Raw genomic sequence first — 17,220 nt, forward strand, 5'->3', positions numbered from 1 at the left:
CACCTGTGCTGAAACACCTTTCTTATTCATTAACCTGTTCAAAATAGGTGCCGGCAATCATACATTAAGAGGGAAGTCCAGGAGCAGAGCATGTTGTCCCTCCTGGAGCGGGTCATGTTGGGAGGTATGGCTAATCCGTCGATCCACGTGTTTTCCAACAAGTCGGTAAACCAGCAACTCCATTGAATAGGTTGAATCCTGATTCTACCAAAAAAAGTCGAAAACTGCCGTCTTTCCGAGTTGACGGCAATTCCGACAGGCATTGAATATACCCCCAAATAGTTAAAAGCACAAAAAGTGCAGTTTTTTTTTTAGGCCAAATGCATTCATATAGGAATATTGTACGGATGGTGTAATGGTTAGCATTACTGCCTCACAGCACTGAGGTCATGGGTTCAATTCCCACCATGGCCCTAACTGTGGGGAGTTTGTATATTCTCCCCGTACTTGCGTGGGTTTCCTTCGGGTACTCCGGTTTCCTCCCACAATCCAAAAATATACTGGTAGGTTAATTGGCTCCCAACAAAATTAACCCTAGTATGAATGTGTGTGAGTGTACATGTGATAGGGAATCTAGATTATAAGCTCCACTGGGGCAGGGACTGATGTGAATGGCCAAATATTCTCTGTAAAGCGCTGCGGAATATGTGTGCGCTATATAAATAACTGGTAATAAATAAATATGAAAAAAAAACCTTGACAAATGACCAATAAGCGAGAGAAAAGAAAAGGAACATGTGTACATAGTATAAAACAAAGTGAACAGCCAAGGTTGACAAGCACACAGCTCCCTCAACACATAATACCTGTAACCTCTATTACAGTATTATTATTATTATTATTTTAGCTCAATTCACCACGACCATCTGTCTGCGTTCATGTAAGCTCCACCCTTTACCGCCGTAACCACACCCACGGCACGTCACTGCTTGGTCGCCATTTTATGCTTCTTCGGTCTCTTTCCTCCTCCCACGTGCGTCTGCGTCAGATAATCCGCAATGCGCATGCCCACATCTCGGATCAGACCATTTTGTCTGCACGGGGGGATACTATTGCAAGAAATGTTAAATTTGCAGTTGATCCTGAGAACAGATGTGCTTGTGTCGCTGTCTCGGTGTGCCGTTATACATATCGCCGCCGTGTCCCGTGGCTAGGGAGAGCCGGCGGGTGACTCGTGAGCTTAGCACCTCCCCTTGCACGCAGTGGAATCACCCCTCATGATAATGGTAGTGACCGAGCCGCTTCCTTTCCTTTCCGTGCTGGAGCAGAGCAGCCGCCATGAGGTGAGGGGCCCGGTTACCCGGGATAGGGCTGCCATCAAGGCCCGGAGGACCCCAACTTGGGCCACCGACACTCTGCAGATGGGCTGGATATAGGTGCTGTGCCGGGCCCGGGGACGTGCAGTCCTGGTATTTGGCTCCGCAGTACAGGCCTGTGTGACAGGCCTGGGTACAGCTTCCGCACTGCAGGTAGCAGGCGCCCCCATGTGTGTATGTGGCCGGCAGTCCTCATGAGGGACCTCTCCCGCAGCAAGCATATAGGTGTCTTGGCAGTGCATACCTTGCTCCCACCTTGTGTTGTGCCATCTGCCACATCCGTCCAGGGATGTACGGGCTAATGTACTAAGCATTGGAGAAATATAAAGTGCCTGTCAACCAGCTCCTAACTCCCTTTTCTTTTCTTTTTTCCCCCCCAAACACTGCATGTAACATGGCAGGAGCTGATTGGCTGGTACTTTCTCTCTCCAAGGCTTAATAAATAAACCCAATAGTCTCATTGCAACAAAATAATCTCTACACCAATTCCATCTTTCATGCAGGTATAACCTATGGAAGACTGTATAATTGGGGAGATATATAATGTGTGTGTGAAATTGGCTTTTTGTGTTTGTTGAAATCCCTGTGGGTTACATGGATGCTTTACACAGTTTCCCAGTTATGTAGTTCCTGTGAGCACATGTCATGGTGAATGCTTGTGTTCTTGTACACTCGAGTTTGACACTAGACTAGTTTGGACTTGATAATTATTGGTCTAACTGTTTCAGACTTCATCTGCACAACCTGGTCAATCTGTATTTTTGTGTTGGGTGTTTCTTTTTTGTTAATTGTTTGTTGCCCTTGCAGAAATGCTAGCTTCTGTTTAGCAGTGTGATTATATACGGATTGGCATTTTGGTTAGTATTTTGAATGCATATAAAACACATGGATGTGACCTTAGGTCATAATCATTGCTATTTTGCTTATGTTGCTGTAGTTTTTAGTTTAGAGAAATAGTAGTGCTGTAGTGTTTAGTGTAGAGAAATAGAATTTGTCAGATAAGAACCATTTGGCCCATCTGGACTGCCCTAATAAGCACGTGCGCACACTAGGGTTAATCTTTTTTGCCAATTACCTATCCGTATATCTTTGGATTGTGTTAGGAAAGTGGAGATCTGCTTCTGTAAATCAGCCACACTAAGTTATTAGGTTAACCGTGAAATGGGCGACACAGGTTTTCTTTTTTTTTTAGTTTCCTTTTTTGGGTGAATTTTGTATGATTAATTACATGTGATCCCAATTAGTGTACTGCGTCCCCTCGCATGGGCAAGGTGCCTTGCTCCTTTTACTGTACTCGGCACTAATTACCCACTCGTCCATGTGGATAGTAAAGTATGGAAAAGTTGGGGAAAACCTCGACCTATCATCCGGATACCAGTAACTATACAGTGGTCTCCAAAGCTCTAATACCCATTTCACACCGCACAAATAACCCGGTATCTGCTCTGTATATTGCCGGGGCGGTGTGAAAGGGCCATGGTCGAATTCCCAGGTTGCCTGACCTGGTAATTCAACTTGGGAATAAAGAAAGCAGTGTTATTCCCAGGTTGAATACCGGGTCAGTGGCTGCGTGAATGGGTTCCTGGGTCGATGGGACCCGTTCACTACATTAGGGAGAGGTGGTGCGGAGATGAGCTCATCTCCCAGTACTGCTGCTGCTATGGCAACCGACCCGGCAAATTGCCAGGTCTAGAAGCCTGCAGTTAGGGTCCAATGCTGGATCCCACTCTGGAAGGACCCGTTTCCAATTCCCGGGTGGGATCTGGCATTGGCGATATGGAAGGGGTATCAGTCACATGCCAAACATGATTTGACAAGGTATTGCTATTAATGTACGTCTTTGGCTAGAGCTAAGAGCACCTGCAACTGTATAGCCTTATGTTGGCTGGAAACTCTTCAGTGTGTCAAGTATTTGGCATTTCTCTAACGTCCTAGTGGATGCTGGGGACTCCGTCAGGACCATGGGGAATAGCGGCTCCGCAGGAGACAGGGCACAAAAGCAAGCTTTTAGGATCACATGGTGTGTACTGGCTCCTCCCCCTATGACCCTCCTCCAAGCCTCAGTTAGGTTTTTGTGCCCGGCCGAGAAGGGTGCAATCTAGGTGGCTCTCTTAAAGAGTTACTTAGAAAAAGTTTTTAGGTTCTTTATTTTCAGTGAGTCCTGCTGGCAACAGGCTCACTGCATCGAGGGACTTAGGGGAGAGATTTTCAACTCACCTGCGTGCAGGATGGATTGGATTCTTAGGCTACTGGACATAGCTCCAGAGGGAGTCGGAACACAGGGCTCGCCCTGGGGTTCGTCCCGGAGCCGCGCCGCCGACCCCCCTTGCAGACGCTAAAGATGAAGAGGTCCGGAACCAGGCGGCAGAAGACTCTCAGTCTTCATCAGGTAGCGCACAGCACTGCAGCTGTGCGCCATTGTTGTCAGCACACTTCACACAGCGGTCACGGAGGGTGCAGGGCGCTGGAGGGGGGCGCCCTGGGCAGCAATGTATAATACCTGTATGGCGAAAAATACATCACATATAGCCCTTGAGGCTATATGGATGTATTTAACCCCTGCCAGATATCTAAAACTCCAGAGAAGAAGCCCGCCGAAAAGGGGGCGGGGCCTATTCTCCTCAGCACACAGCGCCATTTTCCCTCACAGAAAGGCTGGTGGGAAGGCTCCCATGCTCTCCCCTGCACTGCACTACAGAAACAGGGTTAAAACAGAGAGGGGGGGCACTGATTTGGCGATATGTATATATATTAAAAGGCTATAAGGGAGGAACACTTATATAAAGGTTGTCCCTGGATAATTATAGCGTTTTGGTGTGTGCTGGCAAACTCTCCCTCTGTCTCCCCAAAGGGCTAGTGGGTCCTGTCCTCTATCAGAGCATTCCCTATGTGTGTGCTGTATGTCGGTACGTGTGTGTCGACATGTATGAGGAAAATATTGGTGAGGAGGCGGAGCAAATTGCCTGTATGGTGATGTCACTCTCTAGGGAGTCGACACCGGAATGGATGGCTTATTTATGGAAATTACGTGACAATGTCAACACGCTGCAAGCCGGTTGACGACATGAGAGGGCCGGCGAACAAATTAGTATCTGTCCAGGCGTCTCAAACACCGTCAGGGGCTGTAAAATGCCCATTTACCTCAGTCGGTCGACACAGACCCAGACACGGACACTGATTTCAGTGTCGACGGTGAAGAAACAAACGTATTTTCTTTTAGGGCCACACGTTAAGGGCAATGAAGGAGGTGTTACATATTTCTGATACTCCAAGTACCACAAAAAAGGGTATTATGTGTGAGGTGAAAAAACTACCTGTAGTTTTTCCTGAATCAGATAAATTAAATGAAGTGTGTGATGATGCGTGGGTTTCCCCCGATAGAAAATTATTGGCGGTATACCTTTTCCCGCCAGAAGTTAAGGCGCGGTGGGAAACACCCCTCAGGGTGGATAAGGCGCTCACACGCTTATCAGAACAAGTAGCGGTACCATCTACGGATAGGGCCGTACTTAAGGAGCCAGCTGATAGGAGGCTGAAAAATATCCTAAAAAGTATACACACACATGCTGGTGTTATACTGCGACCAGCGATCGCCTCAGCCTGGATGTGCAGAGCTGAGGTGGCTTGGTCGGATTCCCTGACTAAAAATATTGATACCTTTGACAGGGACAGTATTTTATTGACTATAGAGCATTTAAAGGATGCATTTCTATATATGCGAGATGCGCAGAGGGATATTTGCACTCTGGCATCAAGAGTAAATGCGATGTCCATATCTGCAAGAAGATGTTTATGGACACGACAGTGGTCAGGTGATGCAGATTCCAAACGGCACAAAGATGTATTGCCGTATAAAGGGGAGGAGTTATTTGGGGTCGGTCCATGGGACCTGGTGGCCAGGGCAACTGCTGGAAAATCCACCGTTTTTTACCCTAAGTCACATCTCTGCAGAAAAAGACACCGTCTTTTCAGCCTCAGTCCTTTCGTCCCTATAAGAGTCATATCTGTCCAGGGATAGAGGAAAGGGAAGAAGACTGCAGCAGGCAGCCCATTCCCAGGAACAGAAGCCCTCCACCGCTTCTACCAAGTTCTCAGCATGACGCTGGGACCGTACAGGACCCCTGGATCCTACAAGTAGTATCCAAGGGGTACAGATTGGAATGTCGAGAGGTTTCCCCCCTCGCAGGTTCCTGTAGTCTGCTGTACCAATGTCTCCCTCCGACAGGGAGGCAGTATTGAAAACAATTCACAAGCTGTATTCCCAGCAGGTGATAATAAAATTACCCCTCCGACAACAAGGAAAGGGGTATTACTCCACACTATATGGTGGTACTGAAGGCTAGGTGAGACCTATTCTAAATCTGAAAAATTTGAACACTTACAAGGGTTCAAATCCAGATGGAGTCACTCAGAGCAGTGATAGCAAAGAACAAGGGGACTATATGGTGTCCCGGGACATCAGGGATGCTTACCTCCATGTCCCAAAATTTGCCTTTTCTCACCAAGGGTACCTCAGGTTCGTGGTACAGAACTGTCACTATCAGTTTCAAGACGATGCCGTTGGATTGTCCAAGGCACCCCGGGTCCTTACCAAGGTAATGACCGAAAGGAGGATTCGTCTTCAAAGAAAATGGACGACCTCCTGATAAGAACAAGGTCCAGAGAACAGTTGGAGGTCGGAGTAGCACTATCTCAAGTAGTTCTACGACAGCACGGGTGGATTCTAAATATTCCAAAACCGCACTTGTTCCGACGACACGTCTGCTGGTCCTAGGGATGATTCTGGACACAGTCCAGGAAAAGGTGTTTCTCCCAGAGGAGAAAGCCAGGGAGTTATCCGAGCTAATCAGGATCCTCCTAAAACCAGGAAAAGTGTCAGTGCATCATTGCACAAGAGTCCTGGTAAAAATGGTGGCTTATTACGAAGCGCTTCCATTCGGCAGATTTCACGCAAGAACTCTTCAGTGGGATCTGCTGGACAAATGGTCCGGATCGCATCTTCAGATGCATCAGCGGATAACCCTATATCCAAGGACAAGGGTGTCTCTCCTGTGGTGATTACAGAGTGCTCATCTTCTAGAGGGCCGCAGATTCGGCATTCAGGATTGGATGCTCGTGACCACGGAGGCCAGCCTGAGAGGCTGGGGAGCAGTCACACAAGGAGTGTGATCAAGTCTGGAGAATTCTCTCCACATAAATATACTGGAGCTAAGAGCAAATTTATAATGCTCTAAGCTTAGCAAGACCTCTGCTTCAAGGTCAGCCGGTATTGATCCAGTGGGATAACATCACGGCAGTCGCCCACGTAAACAGAAAGGGCGGCACAAGAAGCAGGAGGGCAGTGGCAAAACTGCAAGGATTTTTCGCTAGGCGGAAAATCATGTGATAGCACTGTCAGCAGTGTTCATTCCGGGAGTGGACGACTGGGAAGCAGACTTCCTCAGCAGGCACGACCTCCACCCGGGAGAGTGGGAACTTCATCGGGAAGTTTTCCGCATGATTGTGAACCGTTGGGAAAGACCAAAGGTGGACATGATGGCGTCCCGCCCGAACAAAAAATGGGACAGGTATTGCGCCAGGTCACGAGACCTTCAGGTGATAGCTGTGGACGTCCTGGTAACACCGTGGGTGTAAGTCGGTGTATGTGTTCCCTCCTCTGCTTCTCATAACCAAGGTATTGAGAATTATAAGACCTAGAGGAGTAAGAACTATACTCGTGGCTCCGGATTGGCCAAGAGGGACTTGGTAACCGGAACTTCAAGAGATGCTCACAGAGGAATAATGGCCTCGGGAGCTAAGAAGGGATTTGCTTTCAGCAAGTACCATGTCTGTTCCAAGAGGAACCGTGGCATCGGCCTTTAAGAAAGGACCTGCTCCAGCAGGGACCTTGTCTGTTCAAAGACTTACCGCGACTGCGTTTGACGGCATGGAGGTTTGAACGCCGGATCCTAAGGGAAAAGGCATTCCGGAAGAGGTCATACCTACCCTGGTCAAAGCCAGGAAGGAGGTGACCGCACAACGTTATCACCACATGTGGTAAAAATATGTTGCGTGGGTGAGGCCAGGAAAGCCCCACAAAAAAATTTCAACTAGGTCGTTTTCTGCACTTCCTGCAAACAGGAGTGTCTATGAGCCTAAAATTGGTGTCCATTAAGGTTCAAGTTTCGGCCCTATAGATTTTCTTCCAGAAAGAATTGGCTTCAGTTCCTGAAGTCCAGACGTTTGTCAAGGGAGTATTGCATATACAGCCCTTGTGTGCCTCCAGTGGCACCGTGGGATCTCAACGTAGTGTTGGGATTCCTCAAATCATATTGGTTTGAACCACTCAAATCTGTGGATTTGAAATATCTCACATGGAAAGTGACCATGCTGTTGGCCCTGGCCTCGGCCAGGCGATTGTCAAAATTGGCGGCTTTGTCTTACAAAAGCCCATATTTGATTTTCCATTCGGACAGGGCAGAACTGCGGACTCGTCCCCAGTTTCTTCCTAAGGTGGTGTCAGCGTTTCACCTGAACCAACCTATTGTGGTGCCTGCGGCTACTAGGGACTTGGAGGACTCCAAGTTGCTAGACGTTGTCAGGGCCCTGAAAATATATATATATATATATATATATATATTATATATATATATATATATATATATATATATATATATATATATATATATATATATATATATATATATATATATATATATATATATATATATATATATATATATATATATATATATATATTATAATATAATTCCAGGACGGCTGGAGTCAGAAAGTCTGACTTGCTGTTTATATTGTAGGCACCCAAAAAGCTGGGTGCTCCTGCTTTTAAGCAGACTATTGCTCGTTGGATTTGTAGTACAATTCAGCTTGCACATTCTGTGGCAGGCCTGCCACAGCCAAAATCTGTAAATGCCCATTCCACAAGGAAGGTGGGCTCATCTTGGGCGGCTGCCCGAGGGGTCTCGGCTTTACAACTTTGCCGAGCAGCTACTTGGTCAGGGGCAAACACGTTTGCTAAATTCTACAAATTTGATACCCTGGCTGAGGAGGACCTGGAGTTCTCTCATTCGGTGCTGCAGAGTCATCCGCACTCTCCCGCCCGTTTGGGAGCTTTGGTATAATCCCCATGGTCCTGACGGAGTCCCCAGCATCCACTAGGACGTTAGAGAAAATAAGATTTTACTTACCGATATATCTATTTCTCATAGTCCGTAGTGGATGCTGGGCGCCCATCCCAAGTGCGGATTGTCTGCATTACTTGTACATAGTTATTGTTACAAAAAAATCGGGATATTATTGTTGTGAGCCATCTTTTTTAGAGGCTACTTCATTGTTATCATACTGTTAACTGGGTTAAAATCACGAGTTGTACGGTGTGATTGGTGTGGCTGGTTATGAGTCTTACCCGGGATTCAAGATCCTTCCTTATTGTGTACGCTCGTCCGGGCACAGTACCTAACTGAGGCTTGGAGGAGGGTCATAGGGGGAGGAGCCAGTACACACCATGTGATCCTAAAAGCTTGCTTTTGTGCCCTGTCTCCTGCGGAGCCGCTATTCCCCATGGTCCTGACGGAGTCCCCAGCATCCACTACGGACTATGAGAAATAGATTTATCGGTAAGTAAAATCTTATTTTCTCTTAGAATTAATTTTCAAGTGTATATAAAAGAGGTAGTATCACTATAGTTGATGTCATATCATTTTGAGAGAATATCTTGATGAGCATGAAAATACTAGGGACACTTTTAAAATAAATAGTGGTGTGTACTGTGGCATTAATTAAAAATCAATGTCATGGATATGTAATTTTCACATGTCTCTATTACGCCATTTTAACAAATATCCAGTTGTGCAACTGTCAGTTCTATTTAAGCTGTGAAGGAACCACAAGCCCCACACTTGCCTCAGTCTCCAAAGTTTTAGGTTGCTTACAAGTAGAGTTGCATGAATTGTCCATTTAAAGACCGAAGGGAAATAAACAATTAGTCAAAAGAAGTTTCTGCCTAATTGTGTGAAAGCGCTGCGGACGTAGTTTCGTAACTACCTTTGAGTCTGGTGTAGGAATGCATATGCTCTTTTGTGGGGTGATACTAACTTTGCTATTTCTTTAGCATGCTCAGACTTCAAAAGAGGCTTGCCTCCAGCGTGCTGCGCTGTGGTAAGAAAAAAGTATGGCTGGATCCAAATGAGACCAATGAGATTGCCAATGCCAACTCCCGTAAGTGTTATCCTAGGCACTGCATCCATTCTTGTCTGTTCCTTGTGACTGGACTCTCTGTAATCCTGCTTTTCTTACAGGTCAGCAAATCCGGAAGCTTGTCAAGGATGGTTTGATTATCCGCAAGCCAGTGACTGTCCACTCTCGTGCTCGTTGCCGTAAGAACACCCTTGCCCGTAGGAAGGGAAGACATATGGGCATCGGTGAGTTCTGTTCACATGACAGATTGGCATTGCTGACTTGAATTATTTGGGGGGAAAAATGACATAGCTATTCGTGTAGAATGGCTTCAAGTTACATGTGGAAGAATGCTCCACTTAAGCCATGTTGGGCCAAATAATAGTCACAGTTGAAGCTTGCTTGTTTGGGAAGACTTTATTAAGTTTCTCATATAGCGCAGCATATTCCGTTGCGCTTTACAATTAGAACAGTAACAGAACAAAACTGGGTAAAAACAGACAGACATAGAGGTAGGAAGATCATACTCGGAACCTACCAACACGATTTGGTCACATCTTAAACTGCAGCTAAGAAACTAATGAACCACCTGCTTTCTGCCGCAGCCAATAGACTATGGTACTTGTATTACCTGGAGACCATCCTAAGAGTGCATTTATCCACTGTATTATAACATACAAACACCTGGTCACCTTGTGTTGACTCAACATGGGTTCATGCCATAGCAATATAGCTTTGGCCTCAAAATGTGTATACAGATGGCTGTCTCTAGCCTCCCTATCTTCTCCCACACTCCTGAGTCGGCTAGGATTAGTCATCAGTGGGAAGAATGCAGATGAGAACAAATGCGCACTAGTGACTTCAAAAGTGGTAGGAGAGAAAAGGAAGAGGCCCTGCCTATGAGGGATTAGTTCCCTTATCCCAGTCTGTGAAACAAAATCAATCATGACTTTCATTTCCCTGCAGGTAAGAGAAAGGGTACTGCTAACGCTCGTATGCCTGAGAAGCTTTCATGGATGAGGAGGATGAGAATTCTTCGCCGTCTGCTCCGTCGTTACCGTGAGTCGAAGAAGATCGACAGGCATATGTAAGAACTTCAGTGATGAGAGTAATTTTGCCTTTTAAGCCATTGAGCATGAGATTTCAGAACAATGCTGTTAATTTTGAAAGCCTTCTTTTAAGGACAACTGATATTGATACATCGTGAATACATTCTGAATATTCTGGTACAGGTGTAAATGTTGAAAAGACTAGTCTAAAATGTGTGTAGGTATTTGTATAGTGTTCCTTCTAGGCTGTTTCAGCAGGATGCCGCACTGTGCACATTTTTAAAATATGAAAAAGCACCCTGGCCTTTTTCAGTGCACCCTGCAGCATCATAAATCACCCATTTGACTGTTAGTCTGTATACAGAGTGCATGTTACAAAGCAGTTGTCTACTCCCTGCCCACCTCTGAGATTGGAGCACAATTTCTATCCTTTATGAAATGGATGGCAGAGGGGAGACAGTAAATGGCATCACTGCTGTGGCTGCCTGCATAACACAGCACTCTGATAAAGAGGGAAAGAACAGGGTACGCAGTGAGCATGTACTGCTTACAGTATTTCCCTAGAAGAGCAGACTTTTTTTTTATTTTGTTCCTACATATATTTTAACCCTCTGCTTAACTTTTTCTGTTTTAGAACACAAGGGTTATAACATCAGCACTGGAGGAGACATTTATTTATATGCTACAGCCGATCGTTCAATACGACTGCACATATATTGTGTATATATACAGATGTTGTGCATTACGTGGGTGTCCTACATGTATGTAGGTGTATATGATGCACGAAGGGGAAAATATATGTATTAAATCTATAAACACTTACGCTATGCTTTGTGTGCAGAGCGTCACATCAAAAATGTGCCCTTAAAAATTAAAATATACCCTCAATGATCAGCACCCTGCCTTAAAAAAAAATCCTACAGTGATCACAATTTGTGTATATATAATTGTGTGTATAGTAGAAAACAATCTGATAATGGGACCCCATTCCTCAGAATTATGGTTACATTTTTGATTACCAGTCTTGTTCCCCCTTTAAAGGCAACCAGTCTGGTATTGCTGACTAAGAAATCAGATGTCATGTTTAAGATGAATAAGTACATCAAAATGTTTGCTACAGATATATTTGTGTAATGTGTATGTATGTAATAAGTGTGTGTGGTTAGTTGACTTATCTTGGGTGTGAATTGAGTCTTCAGCTACACAATGTTTCGGCTGCCACATGTGCATTTTCTGATGCTGCGTAAGGCCACCAGGTAGCCTGAAAGAAATTTGTGAGGCTTAGGGGTATATTCAATAAGAGTCTGGTCCATTCCGACATGCAGTTGTCGGAATGGACCCAACAACTCCTATTCAAAAGAGCGCCCAAATCCGACTCCGATTTGGCCGTTCCTTGTTTCCTGACCTGCTGCTGTCAGCGTCGCCGGAGGTGAGGGGGGACCGTCCACCTGGCTCCACCAAACGGGTCATCGCTTGCTGGAGCCAGGTGGACGCTGCCGCTGGGTCCCTGCTCCCCCGTCTCCTGCTCTCAGATCACTTATCTCAATCCGACTTTTTTTTTTTTTTTTTTTAAAGTCTGAGATTGTCGGAAACGGGGCTAAAACTTGTCTGGTTTGGCCCCGCTTCCGACAATGCACGCTGATCGGTGGCTGAAGCTGCCGATCAGTGTGCATTCCGACAAGTCTGGTTTCCGGACTTGTCGGAATAAATGGGGCAGTAATGAATAGGTCTGAACTCCTTCTGACCTAAAACTGTCGGAAGCTGCCGTCTGCCCGACAAGACGGCAGCTTCCGACAGTTATTGAATATACCCCTAAATATCAATAGTTAAGAAGTGTCTGCTAATGGCAGGCAACACCAGGCTGTCAAAGAAAAATGTTGCCAGGAGTCACAATGGGAGCTGCCACTGACTAGTGCCCAGATAAGCCAGAAGCTACTTTTACTCAAAGCTGTAGTCCTGTTAACTGAAAGTGCTCAACGTTAAATCATAAATATTTAGTGGCCTATCAGCAAGCTTCAGATTGTGAATTGGAGGTCAAGCTGCCTTATTTAGCATTCTTCCAATGGGTCTGTGACATGCCCCATCTTTGTGGCTGGCAAAGACTTTTATAGGCACCCGGGAGTAATGGACTCAATGCAAGCCACCGGGCAGGTACTAAATCTTAAGGAAAGCAAGGAGTTTGTGCCTGACATTTCACAGACCAGACCTGTTTGGATGTTCCAGGTCTCAAGTAAACTGCAGAGTCTTAATTCTCTTCCCATTGAGGATATGGAAAATGTGAATTGCAGTCTTGGGGGTTGACTCTCCCATAGTGCCACTATAATATCCCCACAATTCAATGGGGCCGATTAATTTGTTTCCTGCTCCCCCTGCTTGGAGTCTATCGCAATGGGTGTCTATCGGAGCTATTCAATTGTTGCTCCGATCACGTGCATTACCAGTTAAGGCGCCAGACCGCTCCAGGGTAACCTGTGTAAAGTGACTTTACCACAATGTTTTGCCTGATGACCGCATCAAGCTATTCAACTGTAGGTTTTTTGTTTTTTTTTATGTTGTGTGGGTGCACTAACCCATCTTTGTTAGAAAAACACATGTATCCAGGAATAGTTTGTGGCTGCGAAAACAGGTTAGTTATCGTGATTTGGCAGGTGAAGAGAAATCCTCAAACCTGCTGGCTGTTGGGGCTAATTGACTTAGCCCCTGGGGGACAAGTATTTATCTATATATGATCTATAATTAATTTTTAAATGAATGCAAATGCTATTCACATTACTACATTGCCTTGAGTGCTTGTAAGAACAGCCCTTGTGATCCTATCCCACTGTGGTGATCCCTATCCTGATATAATAATCCTGATTAAATTTATTCCCTCTGAAGCTTGGAGGCATCTCTGGCTGAATGTCTGTAAACTTGTGCATTTTGATGCCAGAATGTTTACTTGTTTAACACTTGAGCAACATCTTCTGTCCGCTGGAAGATGCCCATATTACATGCAACAGTGTTCATGTGCCCCTGTGGTCACATGGTTGCTGGGGAAACAGTCTACAACTGGGGCCTTTAACATGTGGCACTCCAACTGCTGTGGAACTTCACATCTCAGCATGCCCTGAAACAGGTTTGCTATTAAGGCATGCTTAAACTGTGGCAGGGCAGACTGATATCTGTAGTTTCAAGTCAGGATGAATTTTGAATACAGGTTGAGTCTCCCTTATCCAAAATGCTTGGGACCAGAGGTATTTTGGATATGGGATTTTTCCGTATTTTGGAATAATTGCATACCATAATGAGATCATGGTGATGGGACCTATATCTAAGCACAGAATGCATTTGTTACATATACACCATATACACACAGCCTGAAGGTAATTTTAGCCAATATTTTTTTTAACTTTGTGTATTAAACAAAGTGTGTACAGTCACACAATTCATTTATGTTTCATAAACACCTTATACACACAGCCTGAAGGTCATTTAATACAATATTTTTAATAGCTTTGTGTATTAAACAAAGTTTGTGTACATTGAGCCATCAGAAAACAAAGTTTTCACTATCTCACTCTCATTCAAAAAAGTCCGTATTTTGGAATATTCCGTATTTCGGAATATTTGGATATGGGATACTCAACCTGTACCTCTGATGTACAAGATTCCTCTACATCATAATGACTCCATGGGGACATGTAGATCTGTTTATGCATCACTTATATGCTGCATCTAATAAGTGACAATGTGTTTTCATTGTCTGATGTGCCTTATGCCAAAGTTAGTAGTTTGTACGTACTTCATCACGTGGTGTATGCTTGGTTTTCTTTAGTCAAATCACACAGTATCTGTCCTAAATGATAAATTATCCTTACTACTGAAGTGGAAAAATATAAATGTTTGGGGTTTCTCTTGCAAAATTGTCATAATCTTGGCAATAAAGGTGTTGCGTTTTATAAATGCCAAGTCAATGTACTGTAGATTAGTGTGTAGAACCCTTATTGTTTTGAATCTTGTTAGGCATATATGGCAATGTGTGTAAGCAGGTTGCCGTTTATGTACCTATATTCATATTACAAGGCAGTGTCTGAGCTAGTGGCTGCTAAGCTGTACACATGGTGAGACAAAGTTATGCAATGTCCAAAAGCTGTTCTTCATGGCTTCTTTTCTTGTTTTAGGTACCACAGTCTATATCTGAAGGTCAAGGGTAATGTGTTTAAGAACAAGCGTATTCTCATGGAGCACATCCACAAACTGAAGGCTGATAAAGCTCGCAAGAAGCTGTTGGCGTAAGTACCCACCTGTGGCTGACCTGGCTGACATTGTAGTGTTAAGGGAAGTCAGTGTTTAAAGTGTCAAAATTGTAAAAGAATTGGTGGAAAACTGAGAAACAGGACTTTACAGTACCAGTATCTTCAACAATTTGTTTTTCTCTTAGGTCTTTTGAGAGATACTATGATGAATTGAATATAAATTTATTGATTAATGATCTATATCAGCTTGATAGAGTAACAAAATTAATTTTGAGAGTAACCATATGACTTTAAAAAAACCTAAATGGATAAATATTAAACTTTAAAAAAAAATCCCTAAATGTACAGGAAAGATGTAGCAGGTGTGTTGATGGCCACAAATCTTATCTGTCCAGCTGTGGGATAATGGACTGGAGATATTCCCAATGGCCGGAGCAGTTACAGATTGGCTGACTTATTTTTATCAAGAAAAACTTGAATAGTGGCTGTCTGTAGCCCTGCTGCATCTTTTATTTTTAATATGTTTGTCACAACACTTGTGAATGGTACAGAAAATTATCAATAACAATCTACCCTTTTTAAATACTGCTTTAAGTCACATTGAAGTCAGTAAGTGCTAGAGACAGTTAAGGAATGAAGACTGTGTGGAAAGAACCATTAGCCAAGCAGAAACAATGTTTTAAAAGCTAAGTGACAAGTGTGGATCTTTAATAGAAGTACATTTATAAGGTAAAACCATATAACCCTAAGTTGGCTCTGCTAGAGAAGTCAAAGCAGCTGTTAGGAGAGTGTCAAACTCCAATGCTAAAGCATACAGGAACATAAATGAGTAACTGCTTGCTAGAGCAACACAAGTTTAATTTAAAAAGGGTAGATTGTTATTGATAATTTTCCTTAACTGTCTCTAGCACTTACTGACTTCAATGTGACTTAAAGCAGTATAACAACACTTTGACAGAATTTGTCTCTGCGGACTTGTCCTACATTTATATTGGCCATCTGTGATCACAATTGTCACAAGGAATGTAGGGGAGCTTGTGCTTCTAAATCCATCAGATGGTTATAGCACTACTCTTTCCTTAGCATGCCATGCTGGAGTCTCACTAGAGTGGTTATTTATCACTATTGAAAATTATACTGGACTCTAGACTGCTGCTGAAGAGATGCATTCATTTTGTTCCTTGTGTCATCAGAAATGTATCTTTAAGCCCATTCTGTGTGCTCAATCAGTGAAACAATGGTATATCAGTTGCATAATATGCCGCTCTCTATGTAGTGACCAGGCAGAAGCTCGCAGATCAAAGACAAAGGAGGCAAGGAAGCGCCGCGAGGAGAGACTCCAGGCCAAGAAGGAGGAGATCATCAAGACCCTCTCTAAGGAAGAAGAGTCCAGCAAGAAATAAATCCCTGCACCTTTTTATGTGTGTATATAGAGTACTGCTTTGTGCAAGCTCATTAAAACTTCCTCAACCTCCAATGTGTGTTCATCTGACTGACAAAATGTGGTAATTCCTGCTTTGATGTCTCAAATGCAGAATTGAGGTTTATGATCAATCTGATTAGTTACCATCTTCCCTGAGCTATATTTTAATAAGGAAAAAAGGTACTCTGGGAACCTTTGACCTGGTCCAGCTCTGGCTGCTGTATGAGAAAATACGGGATGTTTTATTGGGACAGGTACTCTATCCAACCTGGAGGCCACTACTATACTACAGAGCCTGTGGCACCTAGCCAGCTGCCACAGATCTGACGGATGCAGAAAGGTCATACTGATGATGAGCATACAGTGATTTGTACATGGGCTAATCTGGCAAGTTGTCTTGGATCACTGAGTGATCCGAAGACATCTCAGACGGCTGTCGTCCTGGTGCTCAGACAGGAAGTGAACTTAAGACGATCTCCACTGGCACTGACGAGGGTCTGCTTCCTCTCTCCCTACATAATTTGGTAGCCAGGCAGCAAAATCTGGGGTATTTGTCGAGCCCTGCGTTAAGGCTTTAACAATAGAAAAAAATGTTATGCTGACTGACATTCTGAATGTCAGCATTGTGTGCAACACTCTTGCAAATTGGTACTTAACCTACTCCAGTAGTCGCTATATGATGCTTGCCAAAAGAAGTTGAGAAGCACATTGTCTAGGGCAGGGGTAGGCAACCCTGGTCCTTAAGAGCTACCAACAGTTTGTCTTCCAGATCACCCAGCTGGAGGACATTTGTACTCTTTAGTCACACATTTTAAAAGATTTTCTCTAACGTCCTAGTGGATGCTGGGGACTCCGTCAGGACCATGGGGATAGCGGGCTCCGCAGGAGACAGGGCACATCTAAAAAAGCTTTTAGGTCACATGGTGTGTACTGGCTCCTCCCCCCATGACCCTCCTCCAAGCCTCAGTTAGGTTTTTGTGCCCGTCCGAGAAGGGTGCAATCTAGGTGGCTCTCTTAAAGAG

General features: G+C 44.3%; 1 protein-coding gene across 1 annotated transcript; it reads left to right on the forward strand.

Annotated features, from left to right (window-relative positions):
* Positions 1 to 1,191: 1,191 nt before the first annotated feature.
* Positions 1,192 to 16,252, forward strand: RPL19 (ribosomal protein L19). Its single transcript, XM_063959719.1, has 6 exons — positions 1,192 to 1,283; positions 9,427 to 9,533; positions 9,614 to 9,736; positions 10,458 to 10,578; positions 14,701 to 14,811; positions 16,052 to 16,252. The coding sequence occupies exons 1-6, from the start codon at positions 1,279 to 1,281 to the stop codon at positions 16,176 to 16,178; spliced, it is 594 nt and encodes a 197-aa protein (XP_063815789.1). The 5' UTR covers positions 1,192 to 1,278; the 3' UTR covers positions 16,179 to 16,252.
* Positions 16,253 to 17,220: the final 968 nt, after the last annotated feature.

The sequence above is a fragment of the Pseudophryne corroboree genome, chromosome 3 (genome assembly GCF_028390025.1).
Source record: "Pseudophryne corroboree isolate aPseCor3 chromosome 3, aPseCor3.hap2, whole genome shotgun sequence".
NCBI lineage: Eukaryota > Metazoa > Chordata > Amphibia > Anura > Myobatrachidae > Pseudophryne > Pseudophryne corroboree.